General features: G+C 43.7%; 1 protein-coding gene across 1 annotated transcript; it reads right to left on the bottom strand.

The window, feature by feature from the left end:
* Positions 1-3527: 3527 nt before the first annotated feature.
* On the bottom strand, positions 3528-6343 carry LOC308235385 (cell adhesion molecule CEACAM21-like; the record flags this gene model as incomplete). The annotated part of the gene is made up of 4 exons (XM_080644145.1): positions 3528-3805; positions 5044-5193; positions 5308-5397; positions 6280-6343. The coding sequence occupies 4 exons, from the start codon at positions 6341-6343 to the stop codon at positions 3528-3530; spliced, it is 582 nt and encodes a 193-aa protein (XP_080500271.1).
* Positions 6344-19400: the final 13057 nt, after the last annotated feature.

Raw genomic sequence — 19400 nt, 5'->3', positions numbered from 1 at the left:
TTGAATAAGCCAATGTCTTTGTAAGCAATTTGATTAAGTCTTCTAAAAAAGTTACTGAGACCTCCCATGATCCTTCTCTATATGCAAATTAGCTAAATGGGATACTCTTTAAAAATATAATTATAGATTTAATAAAAAGAAGAAATTTGAAAATTTTGAATTCTCTTCCACTAACATTTAAAGTGTAAACTAGGATTGTTGTTAGAGTAATAAACCTGACAGTAAAATAGTAGTTGAGTTTACTGTAATGAGATTTCTTGTGACAGGCTATTCGGACGCACGAGCAAACATTAAGCAGCAGCCTTGTAGGTTGCATGTTGTAAAACAAAAGATAAAGATTCTTAAATGAAACTTTATGTAGCTTGAAAATTATATTGGAAGGAGATAAAGAGAGGTTTTCTTCAAACATCTGAAGAACTGTAATTGAAAGTCAATATGTTTGGCCTCATAAACTGGAGTAAATAATTTATGTTTTTGCCTCCCTGACAAAGTTTATGTTAAGTTACTCAAAGACTAATTGCACAAGTTTAATTAATGTCATTTATTGTCCATAACCTAGGACAAGTAAAGTTAAAGTAAATTAATAACTAAACCTTATTTCAGATTAATTTAAATTGGCTAATTGAAATAAGTGAATATTCATAAAATCTTAATTGTATTGGACAAAAACTGTTCCTGAAGTATTAACTAAAATTGTTATTGATGGTTCAACTATATAGTAATATTGCCAAACATGCAATGAATCTGAAGCAGTCATATTTTTGTGCAAAAAATTAAAATTCAAAGTTATCAAGACTGTATTATAAAATTTCCAAAAGCCCCTTAATATTTAAATAAAAAAGGGGGATAGTAGAATAATATCCTGTAAGAAAAATACCTTGAAAAAATTACATCAAGAAAATTTTTACTTTGAAAATTAATTTTCATTTGTCATGACAATAGCAAGACACCCATGAAAAATTTCATGGTGTCAAAATAAGTCAACAGAAAGTCATTTGGGAAAAAATGAAAAAGGGTCCCAAGTCAAATTTATAGAAAAGATTCCTTTATTAACCTTTGGTTGAGAATATGTTTGTATATTTCCAGAAAAGCCCATGTGGATTCCTGCAACAACGGATCCCAAAGGAACTGACAGGACTGCTACAGCCACAGAAATAGCAGTGGCCCCCAAGAACAGAGGAGAAACAGTCCAGAAATGAAGATAGTGAAGACGCCTTGCCATGCTAGCAGTCAGCAGCTGTGCATTGCTACAGGTTGCCCAGGACCAAACCAGAGAGGGTCGGACCAGCATTGCCCCTGTTTGTCCACCATCCAGAACTGAAATATCATTGATGACATGTACACATAAGGAACTATTGGACATTGAAATTGGGACTCAACGAACTATTGGCCCACATAGAAACTGTCTACAGGCTGATTCCTTTAATGCCTGACAGTAATTTGAAGTGACTTGATAGAACTCTGTCCTTACCATTGAATTTTTAAATTTTAAAAATACATTCTCGTTTAATTTAAAAAATCAAAAAGGGTGAGATGCCGAGAACCAATTCCAGCATGTAATAATTACAAGAGTTTTACCAAAAGGTTGGTGAAGCTTGGGGAGATCAACAGTTTTGAGTCACATGTAGTTTACCTGTTGGATATGGCTAAAGGGCACTTCCCCCAAACCTGAATGGGATTGTTAACTGCCAGACAGCTCAGGGCATTTTATTGCCTCCTGTGGGCCAAACACCTGAACAGATGTAGGCTATTCCCGAAACTGACAATCTCTGTAAACCCTTTGATACCTTACCCTTTGAAGTGTATATTTCCACCTTGCAATGGGACAAATTGTGTATAATAAAAGCACAGGTCCTTGGTCAAGGGGAAAGTCTTCTAGCTCCTTCAGCTGAAGCTCCTCTGACCCCCAATGCCTCTCAAAACTATCTTTTTCCATGGACTCTTTAATCATCTACACACAGCCCCTATCTCCAGAATGCTGAACAGTTTGTAAGGCTGGGGAAAAAAACCCAGCAGTTGTGTTTTTTAAAAATACACTTTTATTGATTTCAGAAAGAGGAAGGGAGAAGGGGAGAGACATAGAAACAGCAAAGATGAAAGAGAATCATTGATTGGCTGCTTCCTGCACATTCCAACTGCGGATCAAGCCTGAAACCAAGGCATGTGCCCTGACTGGGAATTGCACATGACCTCCAGGTTCTTGGGTTGATGCTCAACCACTGAGCCACTCCAGCCAGGATGCAAGAAGCTTTTTAGGAGATTTAGGTATATTTCAAAAGGACAGAGAAAGAATCTGCAATTACAAATTGCAGTTACATTTCTAAAGGAAATGCTCTAAAAAAAAATAGAGATAAGAGGCCTAGTCAGGAAGAAAGGTTAGAGACTCTGAGGGAATAATGAGGCCTCTGGTTCATAACACAGCTACTTTCTGCACAGCGGAGGGAAACACAACTAATTCCTTTCATCCAAGACCCAGTTAGCATCGTCACCAGTTCCTACAATTTATAAAGAAGTGCAAGTCTCCAGCCATTTATAAATAGATTCAAAATAGCTGAGAGACTGAACAGAGATAGCATCTGATCTCCCAGAAGGCTGTGCTTCTGGAGTTTGCCATGGACACATTACATTTCTCTCTACAGTCACCTACCCTTTGATCAAATGACATCTCCAAGGAAGAAGAGTATTTTGGTCCTATCACATATATGGCTGGTGTCATTCACTTTGCCCTGACTAATAACCTAAGTGCAGAGGAACTGACATTCACCTTATAGTTTGCTCTGATGCAGGTTTTCCTATGAAACCTGAGATGGGAGATTTAACAGCCTCTTTATGTTAGGCGGCCTCACCCTAACACTTCACCTGCAATCTCTCTAGTTTTGGATGATGCCCTCCTCTCAAACAGATTACAAGTCTTCATCAGGTCAAAATTAGCTCCATAAAAGGTGAGGTCGTTTATAATTCTATGGCCATCAGTTTGAACTAGGACAATTGCTAAGCCTTGCTTATATTACCAAAGTTTCCAATTCTATCAACAAAGAGGACCGGGTGCTACTGAACGTATGCAAATAAGTCTATTGCCATAACCAAAAAAATACTCCAGAGGGCATTAGTAATTTGGGAGAAGACAGCTCCTCTTGTCTATTCGCATCATCACAAGTGTCCAGGCACCCTCCACATGTTTCCCTGGAAACGGGAGTGAGCTCAGATTCCTGTGAGCTTATCTCTTACTCCTGCCAGTCATCACACAATGACTACCCATCCTGTGAAGCAAATGGTGTCCCCTCCATTGTGGAAATGGTGCAAATGGGACCAACCAGAGATGGGATCCAAAGTGGTATTGTTACCTTACTTCAACAATAATGACAATGCCAGGGCACATTTTTTAGTATTTATTGATTCATAGCAAGTCTTCTAAGCAATTTCCACCACTACAAGAAATCTACTAGGTCCTTTTTTTTTTTTTTTTTTTTTTTTTTTTTTTTTTTTTTTTTTTTAGTTTAAGAACATAGGGGAAGGTAGGAAGATCACTAGTACTTGACAACTAACTCTAAAGGCGCACTTACAAAGGAGCTGAAGGGGTTGGAGACTTTACACTGGTAGTTCCCAGCATCCTCTCTCCTGACAGGGTCTATGGTGAGGGTTCTGTGGTCCCAGGACAGCTTCATCCTCTTCCCGAGCTGCAGACTCTTAGCATTGTGTAACCAGCTGGTGAAGTCCGCCTTTGTATAGCAAGTCATGACTACAGCATCCTCATTCTCTGTGACTGTGGTGTTGCTGGCTACGAGTGTGGGCACACTCACTGGCCCTGTGAAGAAATAGAGGGTGAGAATGATTGAGTGTGGGCTTGAGACCAGGGGCAATGCTCCTGCCTCAAAGATCTCAGCCCTGACTCTGATTGTTATGAGGGTAATTTGATTCCAAGTTAAAAATTAATTAATTCTAAATTTGCCATCACTCCCCAGACCAAATCTACCCCTCTGAACTGAAGACCCCTAAGAAGGAAGGATATGAACCAATGATTGATCTAGGGATCCAAAGACATCTCATAAGGCCACTGGGATTAGAGGGAAAATGGGGCTACGGCTGCAGATAGACCTCAAGTGACTCAGATCAATTTCTCATGGTGTTTGTGACTCTGCTTAGGGACTGTTTCTCCTTCTACCTCACTTTCCCCTCAGTGAAGTAAAATGAATATTTGACTGCCAGGCTGACAATGTACTAATCATAAAATATTCACAGTATCTGACATAAATATTGGGAAAGAAAACTGCTCAAATAAGAGGCATTTGTTATTGATGGACTTCATGAGAGAATGTCCTGGGCTGATCCCTGGTGGATGAGCAGCTGCCAGGGGAATCTTTACTCCTGCTCCTCCCTTGGGACACTAACCTTTCTCTGGACTCCTAAGTCTCCCAGAACAGTCAGCTAATAATCTGGGGAGCTTGTCCAGTTGTGCTCTCCACACACAGTCTCAGGTGAAGGACCAGGCTCCAACTCTGCCCAGATGGGGCTCTTAGGGTTGACCCCAACTGCTGACCAGCACAAGAGCCTTGTGACTCTGGCACATGGGAAACTGTTGCTCTCCCTCAGCCCTTCCAAGGAGGCAAAACCGAACCAGACACAGGCTCCCCAGGGTCTCTGGAGGCAGGACATGTGACAGGGGCCTGGAGAGGGGCTGCCCAAGCTGAGCTTCTCTGTGAAGAACCCAGGGAGCCCCTCAGGCCAGGTCCGTAGAGACCTGCAGGGTCGATCTCAGGGTCATGGTCAGGGAAAGGGGACCTGGACTGAGACTGGTCTCCCTCTGCTGACTCACTCCCATTAAATTGGTCCTTCTCTCTGTGGTGAACGTCTGTGGAGCTGTAATCTGGGAAGGGAACTCTGACCTTAGGAAGTTTGTGTCCACTGTGTGTGTCCTGCACTAAATGCCCAAACCCAGCTTGGACATGATGCAGAGGGGGATGGAGGGGAGTCCAGGGCTGGCAGTCCTGTGTGTGAAGTAGAATTCACCCCACCCGACACCTAGAGGTCAGAGCAATCACTCACCGTATACATTGAGTCGTCCATATCCTATTTCTCTTTCATTATGTGGTAGGATAGCTACCACCCCGTAGATTCCAAGGTCACTCGCAGTGACATTTCTTATGGTCAGAGATCCATCAAGATTTGCTGTTTCTCGACCACTGTATTCGGGCCCTGTTACATATCGATTAGCATACAATGCAAGATACCCAATGAAAGTAGAGTGTGTCATCTCTATTCCCCTATACCAAATAAAGCCTGTAACACCAAGAGGCGTATTTTCGGTACGTAGAATCACATCCTGCCCTTCAACAGCACGGGTCTGGACAATAGCAAAATGCGCTGTGGTGCCCGGGATCCAGAAGGCTAAGAGGTACACTAGAAGGGAAGAGAGAAATTGATCAGTATTTTGATCTATGCATTGGGATGGAGAGATGAGGCATTTCTCTACATCTCTCAGCCTTGGTCTGCGTGAGAATTCCTGTGTGCACCTCCTAGTCAAGGTCAGCAACATGACCAAAATTGCTTCTGCACTTCAGAACCTATGCTTTTTGTTTTGAATTCTCTTTCCCAGCTGTCTGTGTGGCTGTCCACCTTACTGCCCTCAGATTCCTGTTGACACTCAGCGGCCTTCTTGGAAGACCGTCCCTGACCACGTCCTCTAAAGACCTCTATCTTCACTCTCTGACATGACTCCGCTCTGTGCATTTCTGGGCACTTGTGGGTACCTGATGGCACAAGTAGATCTCTTCTTGTCTATTTTCTCCCCATATAGTGTGAGCTGCAAGTGGGCAGGGGTATTTGGGATCTTGTGCCCCCTCCCCCATGCCTGCAATAGGCTGCAAAAACCTGTGGGTGCATGAATGAGTGTCCCCAGGCTTGACCACGTCCCATGTTGTATTTTCCCATATTGGTAGTTGTTGGTGAGGACAATGTTTAGCACCCCTGGTTAAAATGTTTCTGCTATCACCTGAAATAAATTGTTATTACTGTGGTCAGTTGTCAAAATTCAAAACTCTGTGATGAATAACTTAGCAAATGAAATGCAAATTGAGGTATTCCTGTTCCTCACCACTTCCACATCATGAGATTTTCCTGTTGCTGAGCCCCCTCTCTCATCCTACTCTGCGCCCCTGTCCTTTCACTCAGGTCCAAAGAGAAGCCCTTCCTCCCCTCCCAGAGTGCTGTCCTCCTCAGGAGTTCTTTCCACTATCGGACTCCCAACCTCCCTTCCATTCCCAGGGATTGATCCCTCCTTACCAGCCAGCAGGAGCCCCAGCCAGGGGACAAGTCCTCTGTGGGCAGAGGCTGCAGGGAACTCCATGGTGACTGCTGCCTGCTCTGTCCCTCCCTCTGAGAGAAGAGCTCGAGGTCCAGTAAGGCTCCCAGGTTCCTCTGTCCAGACTGGTGGGATGTGCTTTCCCTCCTTCCTGTGTGCAAAGACTCCTCCTGGGGCAAGATAACCTCCCTGGTCATGTGGGCCAGGGCGGGGTCAGGGTCCAGGACCCTCCCTCTACCTCCCCTCATTTTTTCCAACCCTCTTGCCCCTTTCAGTTTACCTTTACTCTATATTTTGGTTTCCTGGAAACTGCTGAAGCCTCAGACAACACACACACATAAAACACAAACACACATATGCACAGAAATGTGCCCTCAAAAGCACTGGCCGGGGGCGTCCATTTCCTGGTCATTCTCCACAGCTCCCTATCAGTCACATTTGACTTTTCCCTTCAGAGTAAGAGTTCTGGGCCCCCCTCAGCAATATTGTCACAGAAATGCCCCGGCTCTACAATGTATGCCCAGGTGACATTTTAGAAAGGATGCTTCAGCAGCTGCTCCGCTTGCATGGATGCCAGGATGAGACCCTATGATGTGAGGGTGGGGGGCCCTGTCCCTCTCCTGTGCACAGGGAGGGTCTCCAGATCCTCTTAAAATGCAGATTCTGACTCGGCAGCTGTGCAGAGGACCAGAGACGCTGCATCTGACAAGCTCTCAGGGGAGGTGGGTCTTACTGGCCTGTAGAGCCCACTACCAATGGCAAGGCTGATGGGGGCACATGTCCTCCTGAGGGGGTGACTCCCTCACCCCAGCATTGGCCTCTGCTTCACCTTGATCTTGGGTCTGTCAGCACCACACAGAGAGCCCCACAGGCCCCAAACTGGGGGTTATTTCTGGTTGTGACACAGAAACCCAGCTGGGCATCAGGTCTTCCCTGTGTTCACAAATGTGTTGGGAACATGGTATTTCCTCCCAGCAGGAAGGCCACCAAGGTCAATGGAGGTGAGAAGGAGTCAAGCTGGTGATGACTGCAGAGGGACCCTCCCTCTATCTCGGGTTGTCACCAGCCTGGCCATTGTTTCCACAGACAGAGACCCCATCATCACGGGTATCAGGAGGACATGCAGTTTCCAGGTGTGAAGGGTAAGGTGTGAAGCAAGGACTGTGGCGGGAGCTCAGGTGGCTGTGGGCTCCATGGGCCTTCGGGATGTTTTCAAGGAGACCCTCCCTCTCTTTGTTGGTTGACCCTGTCCATGTCCTCCCTGACTATTCATGCAGCCTCTGTCCTCTGCCTGGGGGACTTTTTTGAAGTCACCTCGTCTTTCCCATGTGTGGTACCAGTTATGAGTTGGGGAGCAACATAGAGATCCCTGAAAAAGCAGCTGCCCCTACACCGTCTCAAGGTAAGAAATGTCGAAACCTGTGGAAGATTGTTATGAGTATTTCAGCTGGATTGATGTCATATGACTGCAAGCAAGATCTCAAATCCTGACAAGAACAGCAGTTTTGTGGCTTATTTTATACATTATAATCAAAGGAGAAGATGAAAAAAGTTGCATGAAATCTATTGGAAAGTGAGGGAAAGGAAAGCAGGGAGATCTCTAGAAATAAATAAAAAGCAAAATGGAGAAACACGTATTATTTTTACATTAGAGGGTCCAGAATAGTTAACATTTACAGCACATATAGAGGCTGTGCAGGGAACCAGGCAACATGAGCGCTCTGTGGTCTTGTATTCTGGCACCACAGGCTCTCCCTTCCATGGGTCTAGCAAGAAAACTTCCTAGAGGTATGTGATGTGAAAGTTATGTTATCCATGACGCATAAGAATAGGGAAAGGGCTCACTTAACGTAAAGTCTGACATTTGCTAAGGAAGCTGTGGGCATGTCACATGACTACCTGCCATCACCTGCCCAGTTAGGTATTTGTGATCAGACCACACTGTGCACCACTGAGCTTGTCCAGCCTGCCATGGGGCCCCCTGGGCTTATCAGGATTCTTGCACAGCTCCTTTTTCATTCACAGTTTCTGGAAAGAGCAGGAGGGACAGCGCAGGCATGACAGAGGGACCCAGAAAAATCTGCTAGTCAGGACATGGAAATAGGTCTGCTTCTGCACCTCCTTACCAAAGCCCAGTTCAAGTGTGCATTTCCTGTGTTTTGTGGGTGCGTCTCAATATCGCCCCCTAGAAGGCAAAAGGAGACCTGCAGGCAATGACAGGTACTGCACTAGGAATGCTGACCAGGCTCCTAAAGGTGGGAGCTCCCTGTGAGCCCTGGACAGAGGTGAGCTCTGACCTCTAGACTAAGAGCCAGCCACCCAGGGCACATTCCCTGTGTGTCTCATACCTCCTGACTGCATCCCAGGGCAGGCTGGGCCCAGTGAAAGGAGTGGCTTTGTCCAGAGTATTAGGAGTCCAGTGTCCAGAAAGCTGTGCCCTCTGGTGGATATGCTGTTTCTGGAGGATGTGCTGGTCCAGGTTTTCAAAGCCAGGGCCTGGTGAGGGCTCTTTTGGGAGAGGGTGCTGGCCTGAATCATTGATTCCCGAAATACACTTTGTGTTTCCCATCACAGTATTGGGATGTTGCAACCAGTCCCCTGTGTCCCTGTCTGTCATCTGCTCTAGGCCTCCCCACAGGGCCCAGGTTCTGGAGCAGCTCCAGATGGAGTGTCAACCAGGGGACTCTGTGGTTTCCTCTGTTAGGAGAGGGGAGGCACCCATGGGACCCTTAGGACCTCTGAGAAGGAAGCAACCCTAGATCCTGGGTTCTTCTTTCCCATCCTGCTGAGGAAGTTCCCCTTGTTCCCCAGGACACAGTAGGCTGGTGAGATGTCTTTAGGGGCCACAGGCAGCTGTATTCACACCAGGGACCTTGGGGATGGGGAGTCACCCCGTAATTTCCTTGAGGTGAGGGTGAGCACCCTCCTGCCTTGGTAGAAACTCTACCTGGGATGGAGAATCCAGAATGTCTGCCAAGTCAGGGATCTGTGATAAAAGCAAGAACATGGGCTGCTTTCCAGGCCCTGAAGAGATGAGATGTGGAGAGGGCTGTGATTTCCTGGCAATGAAATCAGAGTGGTCTGACCCCTCACTGTTATGAGGTTCCTGTCCCCTTTTCCTGACGGTAAGTGGGGTACAAACCTGACCCTGGGACATCCCCATAAAAAAGGGGCTGTGGCTTCCTCTCAGGCTGACACCAATGCCTTCGTGTGGATGAGGAACATGATCTGACTGCAGGTGTCACACAGGGTGACCAGCTTCCATTATATGGTTTCCCTCATCCATTTAATGAGAGTTTACTGAGTATCTGTGGTGTTTCAGGTAAGGCTGGGCCCTGGGAACGCCACAGAGAGCAGTAATTACGTGGGCCCTGCGCTCATGGAGTTTACCATGTAAGGAAAGACAGGCTCTCAGACAAACATTCCATAAACATTTGTGTAGAAAAGTCTTTCGCACAAAGAATGAAGTGCTTATAAAATTATTAAAGGGCTAGAGAAATGGAAGTTAAAGAGTTGCCACTGGAAGTCGGGTTTTAAGGTCACGCTGACACAGCCCACTCCCACAGGTAAAGAATTAGTTGTGTCTGCCAGAGGCCACCCATCAGTCAACACAGTAGCAGAAATAAGAGGCCCATCTCCTTTCCAGCTTCCAAATTACACACAAGTGCATCGCAGAGGCTGAGTTTAATTCACATCTGGACTCTCAATTACAAGGACTGGGGGAATGGAGTATTTAACCTTTCAGTCTACCTCATATAGGAGGGAACATGGAAAAGGGTGGAACATAAATGCCATGTGCCAATACATGGCATGTCTGAGTCCACATGCAGGCTCTGGGACTCTAGGCAAGTGATCCCACCTCAAAAACTTCAGTTTCCCTATGTGATATCATAGAAAGATATTTGGTGTTATTTCCTGGGTCTTAGAACTGAGCAACAAAAATACTTGGAATTTTATGATTTACTAGAGGCCCAGTGCATGAGATTCATGCACTGGGGCGGGGGCGGGGGGCGGGGTTCCTCAGCCTGGCCTGTGCCCTCTCACAGTTTGGGAGCCCATCAGTCAGACATCCTTAGCTCTGCCACAGAGGCGGGAGAGGCTCCCGCCACTGCCGCTGCACTGGCCAGCCATAAACCCGGCTTCTGGCTGAGCAGTGCTCCCCCTGTAGGAGCGCACTGACCACCAGGGGGCAGCTGCTGCATTGAGTGTCTGCCCCCTGGTGGTCGGTGCGTGTCATAGCAAAGAGTCGTTCTGCTGTTCAGTCGATTTGCATATTAGCCTTTTATTATATAGGATAAGGGTGATAAGGGTGCCTTTTGTGGTGATGAAGAAACTCTGCCAGGCCTCTGGATAGATGCAAGGTAAGGGCAGGTCACCATAAAGACAAAACCTTGCTCCCCGAGCTGGCTGTGCAGGCAGTTTCGGTCCCCTTTCTGTCTTTTGGTTCCTCTTTCCTCCCAAGTAAGGGAATAAGCCCTGAGCAAGGAGTGTTCCGGGAAACCACACAACCAAGTGTTGCCTGGTGAGAGGTGTACTATCATACCAGTTAAAAATTGGGACAATACATTGCTGGAAGATGGCTGCTGACGGGAAGGCAGACTGAAAGATAGTGTGTGAGTGAGAGAAGAAAGGGAGAGTGTGTGGTCGCACTGAACTCTAAAAAGCAACCATGGCTGAACTGAGCGCAAAAGGACAGAATAAAAATTTTAAAAGTGTGCAGGCTGCTTAATCCCAAGCGGGGAAAAGACTGCACAGACTTGCGTGCAGTGCTGGAGTTCACGCAATTACTCTGGCTCTTATATCTCTCTATTTGTTTTTCTATTTAAATCCTTGCTTTTGATTACTAAGCCCAATACATAGGATCACCCAATTGGGGACACTCTAAGAGACCCCAGGGGAAAGTTGTTTTTGTGGAACCTGGGGATCAGAGCAGAGAATAAGGATCAGAGAGGGGAATAACGATCAGAGAACCAGCTCATTTGGATTCCCCCAAATCGCTATTAAGTGCCACAGGGGAAAACAAAATCGAAACACTAGCTAGAGAGGACCTATAGACCGCAAGGTTAACCCAGAAACACGGCCACCCAGGGGTTGAATCACAAATTCACACTTGTGTAAACACAAATAAAGGAGTATAAGAAATAAAGACAGAGAGGGAAATATGGCGGCGGAATAGAAAGACTTGTTCCGAGCCTTGTCCTGGAGCAGAAAGAAAGAACAGCTGAGGGTCGCACGAGGAGTGTTTGTTGGCAAGTTGGGGACAGCTGAACTCCAGAAGAAGGTGGGGGACTGCTAGACAGGGTTCCCCTGACCTGGCAGCCCCCACTGCGGCTGGGTCCCCTCCCGGAGCTGCGGGCTTGGACGCGGAGTCTGCGCCATCTTGAACCAGAAAGTGAAGCTTATCGGAAGCCTGAGAATCCACAACTGAGGCACCCACGGAACAGCTGCGAGCCCCAGAACAACGCTCCCCAATTGGCGCAAACACACGGGTTCAGAGGAGTTCTACACTCCACCACGGAAAGGTCAGATTTCGCCTGGGATAAGGTGAGGTCTCTGGTCCCGGCGGGAGAGAGGAACGGGCGTTTTGCAGGAGCTGGAGGACCAGGGAAGTCTGTGCCTAAAAAAGTCCGTGGCTGTTGGGGCTGGCGTGATCTGTGAATGTGGAAGGGCGTCCCCAGAGCTGCTAACAGAAGGGCTCTCTAAAAAGCAACCCACTTTGATCTGACGTGCAGGGACACCCTAAGAATTTCAGGGGTGTGCCGGCTGCCTAGACTTACAGGCATGTCAAACAGAACAACAGAGGAAGTGAATGACCTTCACTACTCCACATTTTATTTTTATTTTTTATTTTTTTATTTTTTTATTTTCATTTTTGCATCTTTTACTCAAGAAACTAATTTTTTTTCTTTTTTCCTCACCTGATTTTACCTTTTTAATTATTACATTTTTATTTTCAATACGTATTATTACTACTGCTATTTCATCTTTTTTTTTAAAGTGTCATTTTATTTTCTCTTCATTTTATTTTGGGATTAGTGTTCTACGTTCTATTTTCATCTTTAGCATCGTTTTACTCTAGCTCAACTCTACCTTTATGCCATCACTCTCTTCCTAACCTTCCCCTTTTCGGTGTCCTGTTTATCTTACCCCTTTCCTGCTTTAGATTTTCCCTATTCTTTCTGTTTACCCCTTGTTAAAATTTCACCCTACTTACATATCTAATCTCCAATCCCCTGCTCCAAGTCCATACATACCTCTCTCTTGGCTGTCTTAACTATCCAAAAAATTGTTTTTCTCTCTGTCCTTTTTTGTTGTTCGCTTGAATGTAGATTATATAGAATTTTTATGCTTTTTTGCAAGATTGTTTTGCTTATTCTTCTTTTGTTTATTTTTTTGTTTGTTTTGTGCTTCTGTTTTCCCTTGCCTCACTCAATATTAGTTGGTGTTGTAGTTTGTATTAATCCCCAGGTACTTGTTGCTGGCATTTGCTGGGATTAGTGATTGTTCTATTGGAGTTTTATCCCTAATATATATAGTCTGTTCCCCTTTCTCTCTTAGTCTCTTTCTTGTCTCTCTTACTTTTTTTTCCCTTTTCCCAATTTCATTTTGACACTCCTTTTTTTTTCTTTCTTTTTCCTCTTCTTCTTTCTCTCCTATCCCCTAATTTGCCTTTCTCTGGTGGTCACCTTTATTGGAGGTTATTAATATCATGAATACATTTCTGTTCAGTGCCTTGTGTGTTGTACCTGGTAGTGCTGTATTTTGTGCCTTTAAATCAATGCAGGAGAGAGAGAACTACATAACCAGACACCCAGAGAAGAGAGACCATGGGGAGAAAAGAAACAGCCCGCATATGAAAGAAAAGCAAGCATCACCAGAAAAGGAAGTAAACGAAATGGAGGCAAGCAACCTTCCAGAAAAAGAATTCAGAGAAATGGTCATAAGGTGGCTGAAAAGAATAAAAGACAAATTTGACAATATGAGCAAGAACCAAGAGGAAATGAAGAAAAACCAAGAAGAAATGAAAAATGACATCGCTGCTGTAAAGAACTCAATAGAAAGCATCAAGAGTAGACTAGAAGAAGCAGAGGACCGCATCAGTGAGCTAGAAGACAAGATGGGAAAAAATACCCAAGTAGAGAAACTTCTAGAAAAAAAAATTAAAAGGCAGGAGGAGAGCCTAAGGGAACTTTGGGACAACACGAAACAAAACAACATATGCATAATAGGGGTTCCAGAAGGAAAGGAAGCTGAGCAAGGAATAGAAAACCTCTTTGAAGAAATAATGAAAGAAAATTACCCTGATATAGGGAAGAAAAAACCCACACAAATCCAAGAAGCTCACAGAGTCCCAAGCAAAATGAACCCCAAAAGACCAACGCCAAGGCACATTATAATTAAATTGGCAAACACCAATGACAAAGTAAGAATCTTAAAAGCGGCCAGAGAGAGACAGAAAGTTACATACAAAGGAACCCCCATCAGACTAGCAACTGATTTCTCAACAGAAACTCATCAGGCCAGAAGGGAATGGAATGAAATATACAAAGTCATGCAAAGGAAGGGTCTGAATCCAAGAATACTGTACCCAGCAAGGCTATCAATCAAAATTGAAGGTGAAATCAGGAGCTTCACAGACAAAAAGAACTAAGGGAATTTATTACCACCAAACCAACAATGCAAGAAATGCTAAAGGGTCTGCTGTAAAAAAAAAAAAATGAAATAGGAAGCGAAGAAGGAACACAGTGGTAAAGAATAGGAATAGGGACAAATAAGAACCTATCAATAATAACTTTAAATGTAAATGGATTAAATTCCCCAATCAAAATACATAGGGTAACGGATTGGATAAGAAAACACGACCCATATATCTGCTGTCTACAAGAAACCCACCTCAGAAAAAAAGATGCACACAGACTGAGGGTGAAGGGATGGAAAAAGGTTTTCCAGGCAAATGGAACTGAAAAAAAAGCTGGGGTAGCAATACTTAATCTGACAAATCAGATCTCAAAGTGAAGGACATAACAAGAGATAAGGAAAGCCACTTCATAATACTAAAGGGAGCAATCCAACAACAAGAAATAACTCTGGCAAACATATATGCACTAAATACAGGAGCACCTAAATACATAAAAAAACTCCTGGAGGATATCAAGGGAGAGATTGACAGCAATACAATCATAGTAGGAGACTTTAATACCCCACTATCACCATTGGACAAATCCTCTAAACAAAAAATCAGCAAAGAAACATCAATCCTAAATGACTCACTAGACCAGATGGAATTAATTGACATCTTCAGAACATTTCACCTCAATGCCACAGAATATACATTCTTCTCAAGTGCACATGGGTCATTTTCAAAGATAGACCATATGTTGGGACATAGGCAAAGTCTCTTCAAATTGAAGAAGATAGAAATCATATCAAGCATCTTCTCAGACCACAGTGGCATAAAACTGGAAATCAACTACAATAAAAACAACCCAAAGAAAACAAACACATGGAGACTAAACAGCATGCTATTAAACCATGACTTGCTTACCAGAGAGATCAAAGAAGAAATAAAAAACATCATGGCAACAAATGACAATGAAAACACTGCAATCCAAAATCTATGGGACACAGCGAAAGCAGTCTTGAGAGGGAAGTTCATACCTCTACAAGCCTCTGCAAAAAAACAAGAAACAATGGTATTAAATAACCTAACCCAACAACTCAAAGAGTTAGAAAAAGAGCAACAAGGAGAAACCAAGATGGCGGCATAGGTAAGCACCTAAACTGCTGCCTCGCACAACAATTTCAAAACTACAACTAAAAGACAGAACGGACACCATCCAGAACCACAGAAAAGCTGGCTGAGTGAAAATTCTACAACTAGAAGGAAAGAGAAAAGCTCACAGAGAATTGGAGGTACGGCAAAGGGTCTTTGTGCGTGCAGAAAGGAAGGGCTGCTGAGAGCCTGGCTGACTTTCTCTGGCTGAAGGGGGAAGGAAGCCCCCAACCACACTGAACCCCAGTTCTGACTGCACTGAACCCCAGTTCCGGGCGAGCCCCTGGGGACCCACGCTCTTACGGGGGGAGTCTGGACTCTCGGGCGGAGACTCAGGAGCTGGAAAAGGCAGAAGTCTGAAGGCACACGCGCACTAGAGCGCACAAAGGCTGCGGAGGTTGCCACAGGCTTTCCCTAGTGGAAGGGAGTCAGAGGCTCCTGACTGCACGGAGCCCCAGTTCTGACTGCACTGAACCCCAGTTCCAGGCGAGCCCCTGGGGACCCACGCTCTTGTGGGGGGGGAATCTGGACTCTCGGGCGGAGACTCAGGAGCCGGGGAAGTCAGAGGACTGAAGGTGCGTGCGTGCACGCAAGCCAAGGCTGACGGGAAGCCAAGACTGTCTGCTCCACCCTGAGACTCCACCCCATATAAGCTGAGCACAGAGGCTATTGCAATTTGGCAAGTCTAATCCTATAAGGCTGTCTCCAGCACCAAACTTCTCCCAGCATAGACACAGCTGAGCCTTACAGCCAACTGGCCTGGAGGTCAATTCCTCCCAGTGATACCAACAACAATCAAAACTTAATTACAACAAGGCTGTACACACAGTCCAAAAAGGGGTGCACCAAGAGTGTCCACCTCAGGTTAACTGGGGAGGCCGACCCACTGGGCCATATAGGAAACCTAGCACACAAATCTACCCTACAAACTCAGGGAATCAGTAAAAATGCGGCGTCAAAGAAACAGATCACAAAGGAAAGAAATGGAGGAAAATAAACAACTGCATATAGAATTCAAAACCATGGTTATAAGGCTTTTCAAGAATATCCTAGAAAAGGCCAATAAATATAACAAGACCCTCGAAGATATGAAAAAGGACCAACTAGAAATTAAACATACACTGACTGAAATAAAAAATATTATACAGAGACCCAAAAATAGACTAGAGGAACACAAGAATCAAGTCAAAGAATTGAAATACAAAGAAGCAAAAAACACTCAACCGAAAAAGCAAAAAGCAAAAAAAAAAAAATCCAAAAAGTTGAAGATAATGTAAGAAGACTCTGGGACAACTTCAAGCGTACCAACATCAGAATTATGGGGGTGCCAGAAGAAGAGAGAGAGCAAGATACTGAAAACCTATTGGAAGAAATAATGACCGAAAACTTCCCCCACCTGGTGAAAGAAATAGACTTACAAGTCCAGGAAGCACACAGAACCCCAAACAAAAGGAATCCAAAGAGGACCACACCAAGACACATCATAATTAAAATGCCAAGAGCAAAAGACAAAGAGAGAATATTAAAAGCAGCAAGAGAAAAACAGTTAATTACCTACAAGGGAGCACCCATACGACTGTCAGCTGACTTCTCAACAGAAACTATGCAGGCCAGACGGGAGTGGCAAGAAATTTTCAATGTGATGAATAGCAAGAACCTACAACCAAGATTACTCTACCCAGCAAAGCTATCATTCAGAATTGAAGGGCAGATAAAGAGCTTCACAGATAAGAAAAAGCTAATGGAGTTCATCACCACCAAACCAGTATTATATGAAATGCTGAAAGGTATTCTTAAAGAAGAGGAAGAAGAAAAAAGTAAAGATAAAAATTATGAACAAAATACATATCTGTCAACAAGTGAACCTAAAAATCAAGTGATTTAAAAACCTGAGGAACAGAATAATCTGGTGAATATAATAGAATCAGTGGCATAGAAAGGGAGTGGACTGATAATTCTCAGGGGGAAAGGGGTATGGGGAGTTCAGGAGGAACCTGGACAAAAATCATACACCTATGGATGAGGACAGTGGGCGGGGGGGAGGTAAGGGCAGAAGGTGGGGTGGGAACCGGGTGGAGGGGAGCTATGGGGTGAAAAAGGAGAAACAATTGTAATAATCTGAATAAAGATTTATTAATAAAAAAAAAAGAAAAAAGAAAAGAAAAAGAAAAAGAGCAACAAGAAAAGCCCAGTATAAGCAGAAGGAAGGAAATAATAAAGATCAGAACAGAGATAAACGACATAGAGACCAAAGAAACAATACAAAAGATCAACAAAACCAAGAGCTGGTTCTTTGAAAGGATAAACAAGATTGATGAACCTCTAGCCAGGCTCACCAAGAAGCAAAGAGAGAGGACCCAAATAAACAAAATCAGAAATGAAAGAAGTGAAATAACAACAGATCCCGCTGAAATACAAAGGATTGTTAAAAAAATACTACGAACAACTCTGTTCCAACAAACTGGGCAACCTGGAAGAAATGAACATATTCCTAGAAAAATATAACCTTCCAAAACTCAATCAGGAAGAATCTAAACAGCTCAATATGCCAGTAACTATGGAAGAAATTGAAGCAGTCATCAAAGAGCTTCCGGCAAACAAAAGCCCGGGGCCAGACGGCTTCACAGGAGAGTTTTACCAAACATTCAAGGAAGAACTAAAACCTATCCTCCTCAGACTATTCCAAAAAATTCAAGAGGAAGGAACACTTCCAAGCTCCTTCTATGAAGCCAGCATCACCCTAATACCAAAACCAGATAAAGACAACACAATGAAGGAGAATTACAGGCCAATATCCCTCATAAATGTAGATGCCAAAATCCTCAACAAAATTCTAGCAAATCGGATCCAGCAGTACATCAGAAAGATCATACACCATGACCAAGTAGGGTTTATCCCAGGAATGCAAGGATGGTACAATATCCACAAATCAATAAATGTGATACATCACATAAACAAATTAAGAGATAAAAATCACATAGTCATATCAATTGATGCAGAAAAAGCATTTGACAAAATCCAACACCCTTTCTTGATAAAAACTCTCAACAAGGTGGGAATAGAAGGATCATACCTCAACATAATAAAAGCTATATATGATAAACCCACAGCTAACATCATACTCAATGGGCAAAAACTAAAACCATTTCCCCTAAGAACAGAAAAAGACAGGGATGCCCACTCTCACTACTCCTGTTTGACATAGTACTGGAAGTATTAGCCATTGCAATTAGACAAGAAGAAGAAATAAAAGGCATCCAAATTGGAAAAGAAGAAGTAAAGCTGTCCTTATTTGCAGATGACATGATATTGTACATAAAAAACCCGAAAGACTCCATCAAAAAACTATTAGACTTAATAAATGAATTCAGCAATGTAGCAGGATACAAAATTAATGCTAAGAAATCTATGGCAATTCTATACACCAACAGTGAACTTACAGAAAGAGAGACTAAAAAAGCAATCCCATTTTCCATCGCACCAAAAAAATTAAGATACTTAGGAATAAACCTAACCAAAGAGGTAAAAGACCTATACACGGAAAACTACAGGACACTGAAAAAAGAGATAGAGGAAGATGTAAACAGATGGAAGAACATGCCATGTTCATGGATTGGTAGAATCAACATCATTACAATGTCCATACTACCAAAGCAATCTATAGATTCAATGCACTCCCCATTAAAATACCAACAGCATATTTCACAGACCTAGAAAGAACTCTCCAAAAATTCATCTGGAATAAAGAAAGACCCCGAATAGCCACAGCAATCCAGAGAAAGAAGAATAAAGTAGGAGGGATCTCAATACCAGATTTCAAGCTGTATTACAAAGCCACTGTCCTCAAAACAGCCTGGTACTGGCACAAGAACAGACATATAGATCAATGGAATAGAATAGAGAAACCAGATATCAACCCAAACCAATATGCGCAATTAATATTTGACAAAGGAGGCATGAGCATACAATGGGGTCAAGACAGTCTCTTCAATAAATGGTGTTGGGAAAATTGGACAGATACAAGCAAAAAAATGAAACTAGATCACCAACTTACACCATACACAAAAATAAACTCAAAATGGATACAGGACTTAAATATAAGACGGGAAACCATAACAATACTAGAGGAATCCACAGGCAGCAAAATCTCAGACATATGCCAAAATAACTTTTTCAGTGATACTGCCCCTAGGGCAATGGAAGCCAAAGAGAAAATAAACAAATGGGACTACATCAAAATAAAAAGCTTTTGCACAGCAAAAGAAACCATCAACAAAACAACAAGAAACCCCACTGTATGGGAGAACATATTTGCAAATGTTATCACTG

Source organism: Plecotus auritus (genome assembly GCF_963455305.1).
Source record: "Plecotus auritus genome assembly, chromosome: 10".
Classification (NCBI taxonomy): Eukaryota; Metazoa; Chordata; class Mammalia; order Chiroptera; family Vespertilionidae; genus Plecotus; species Plecotus auritus.
This window is presented reverse-complemented; position numbering and strand designations above follow the sequence as displayed.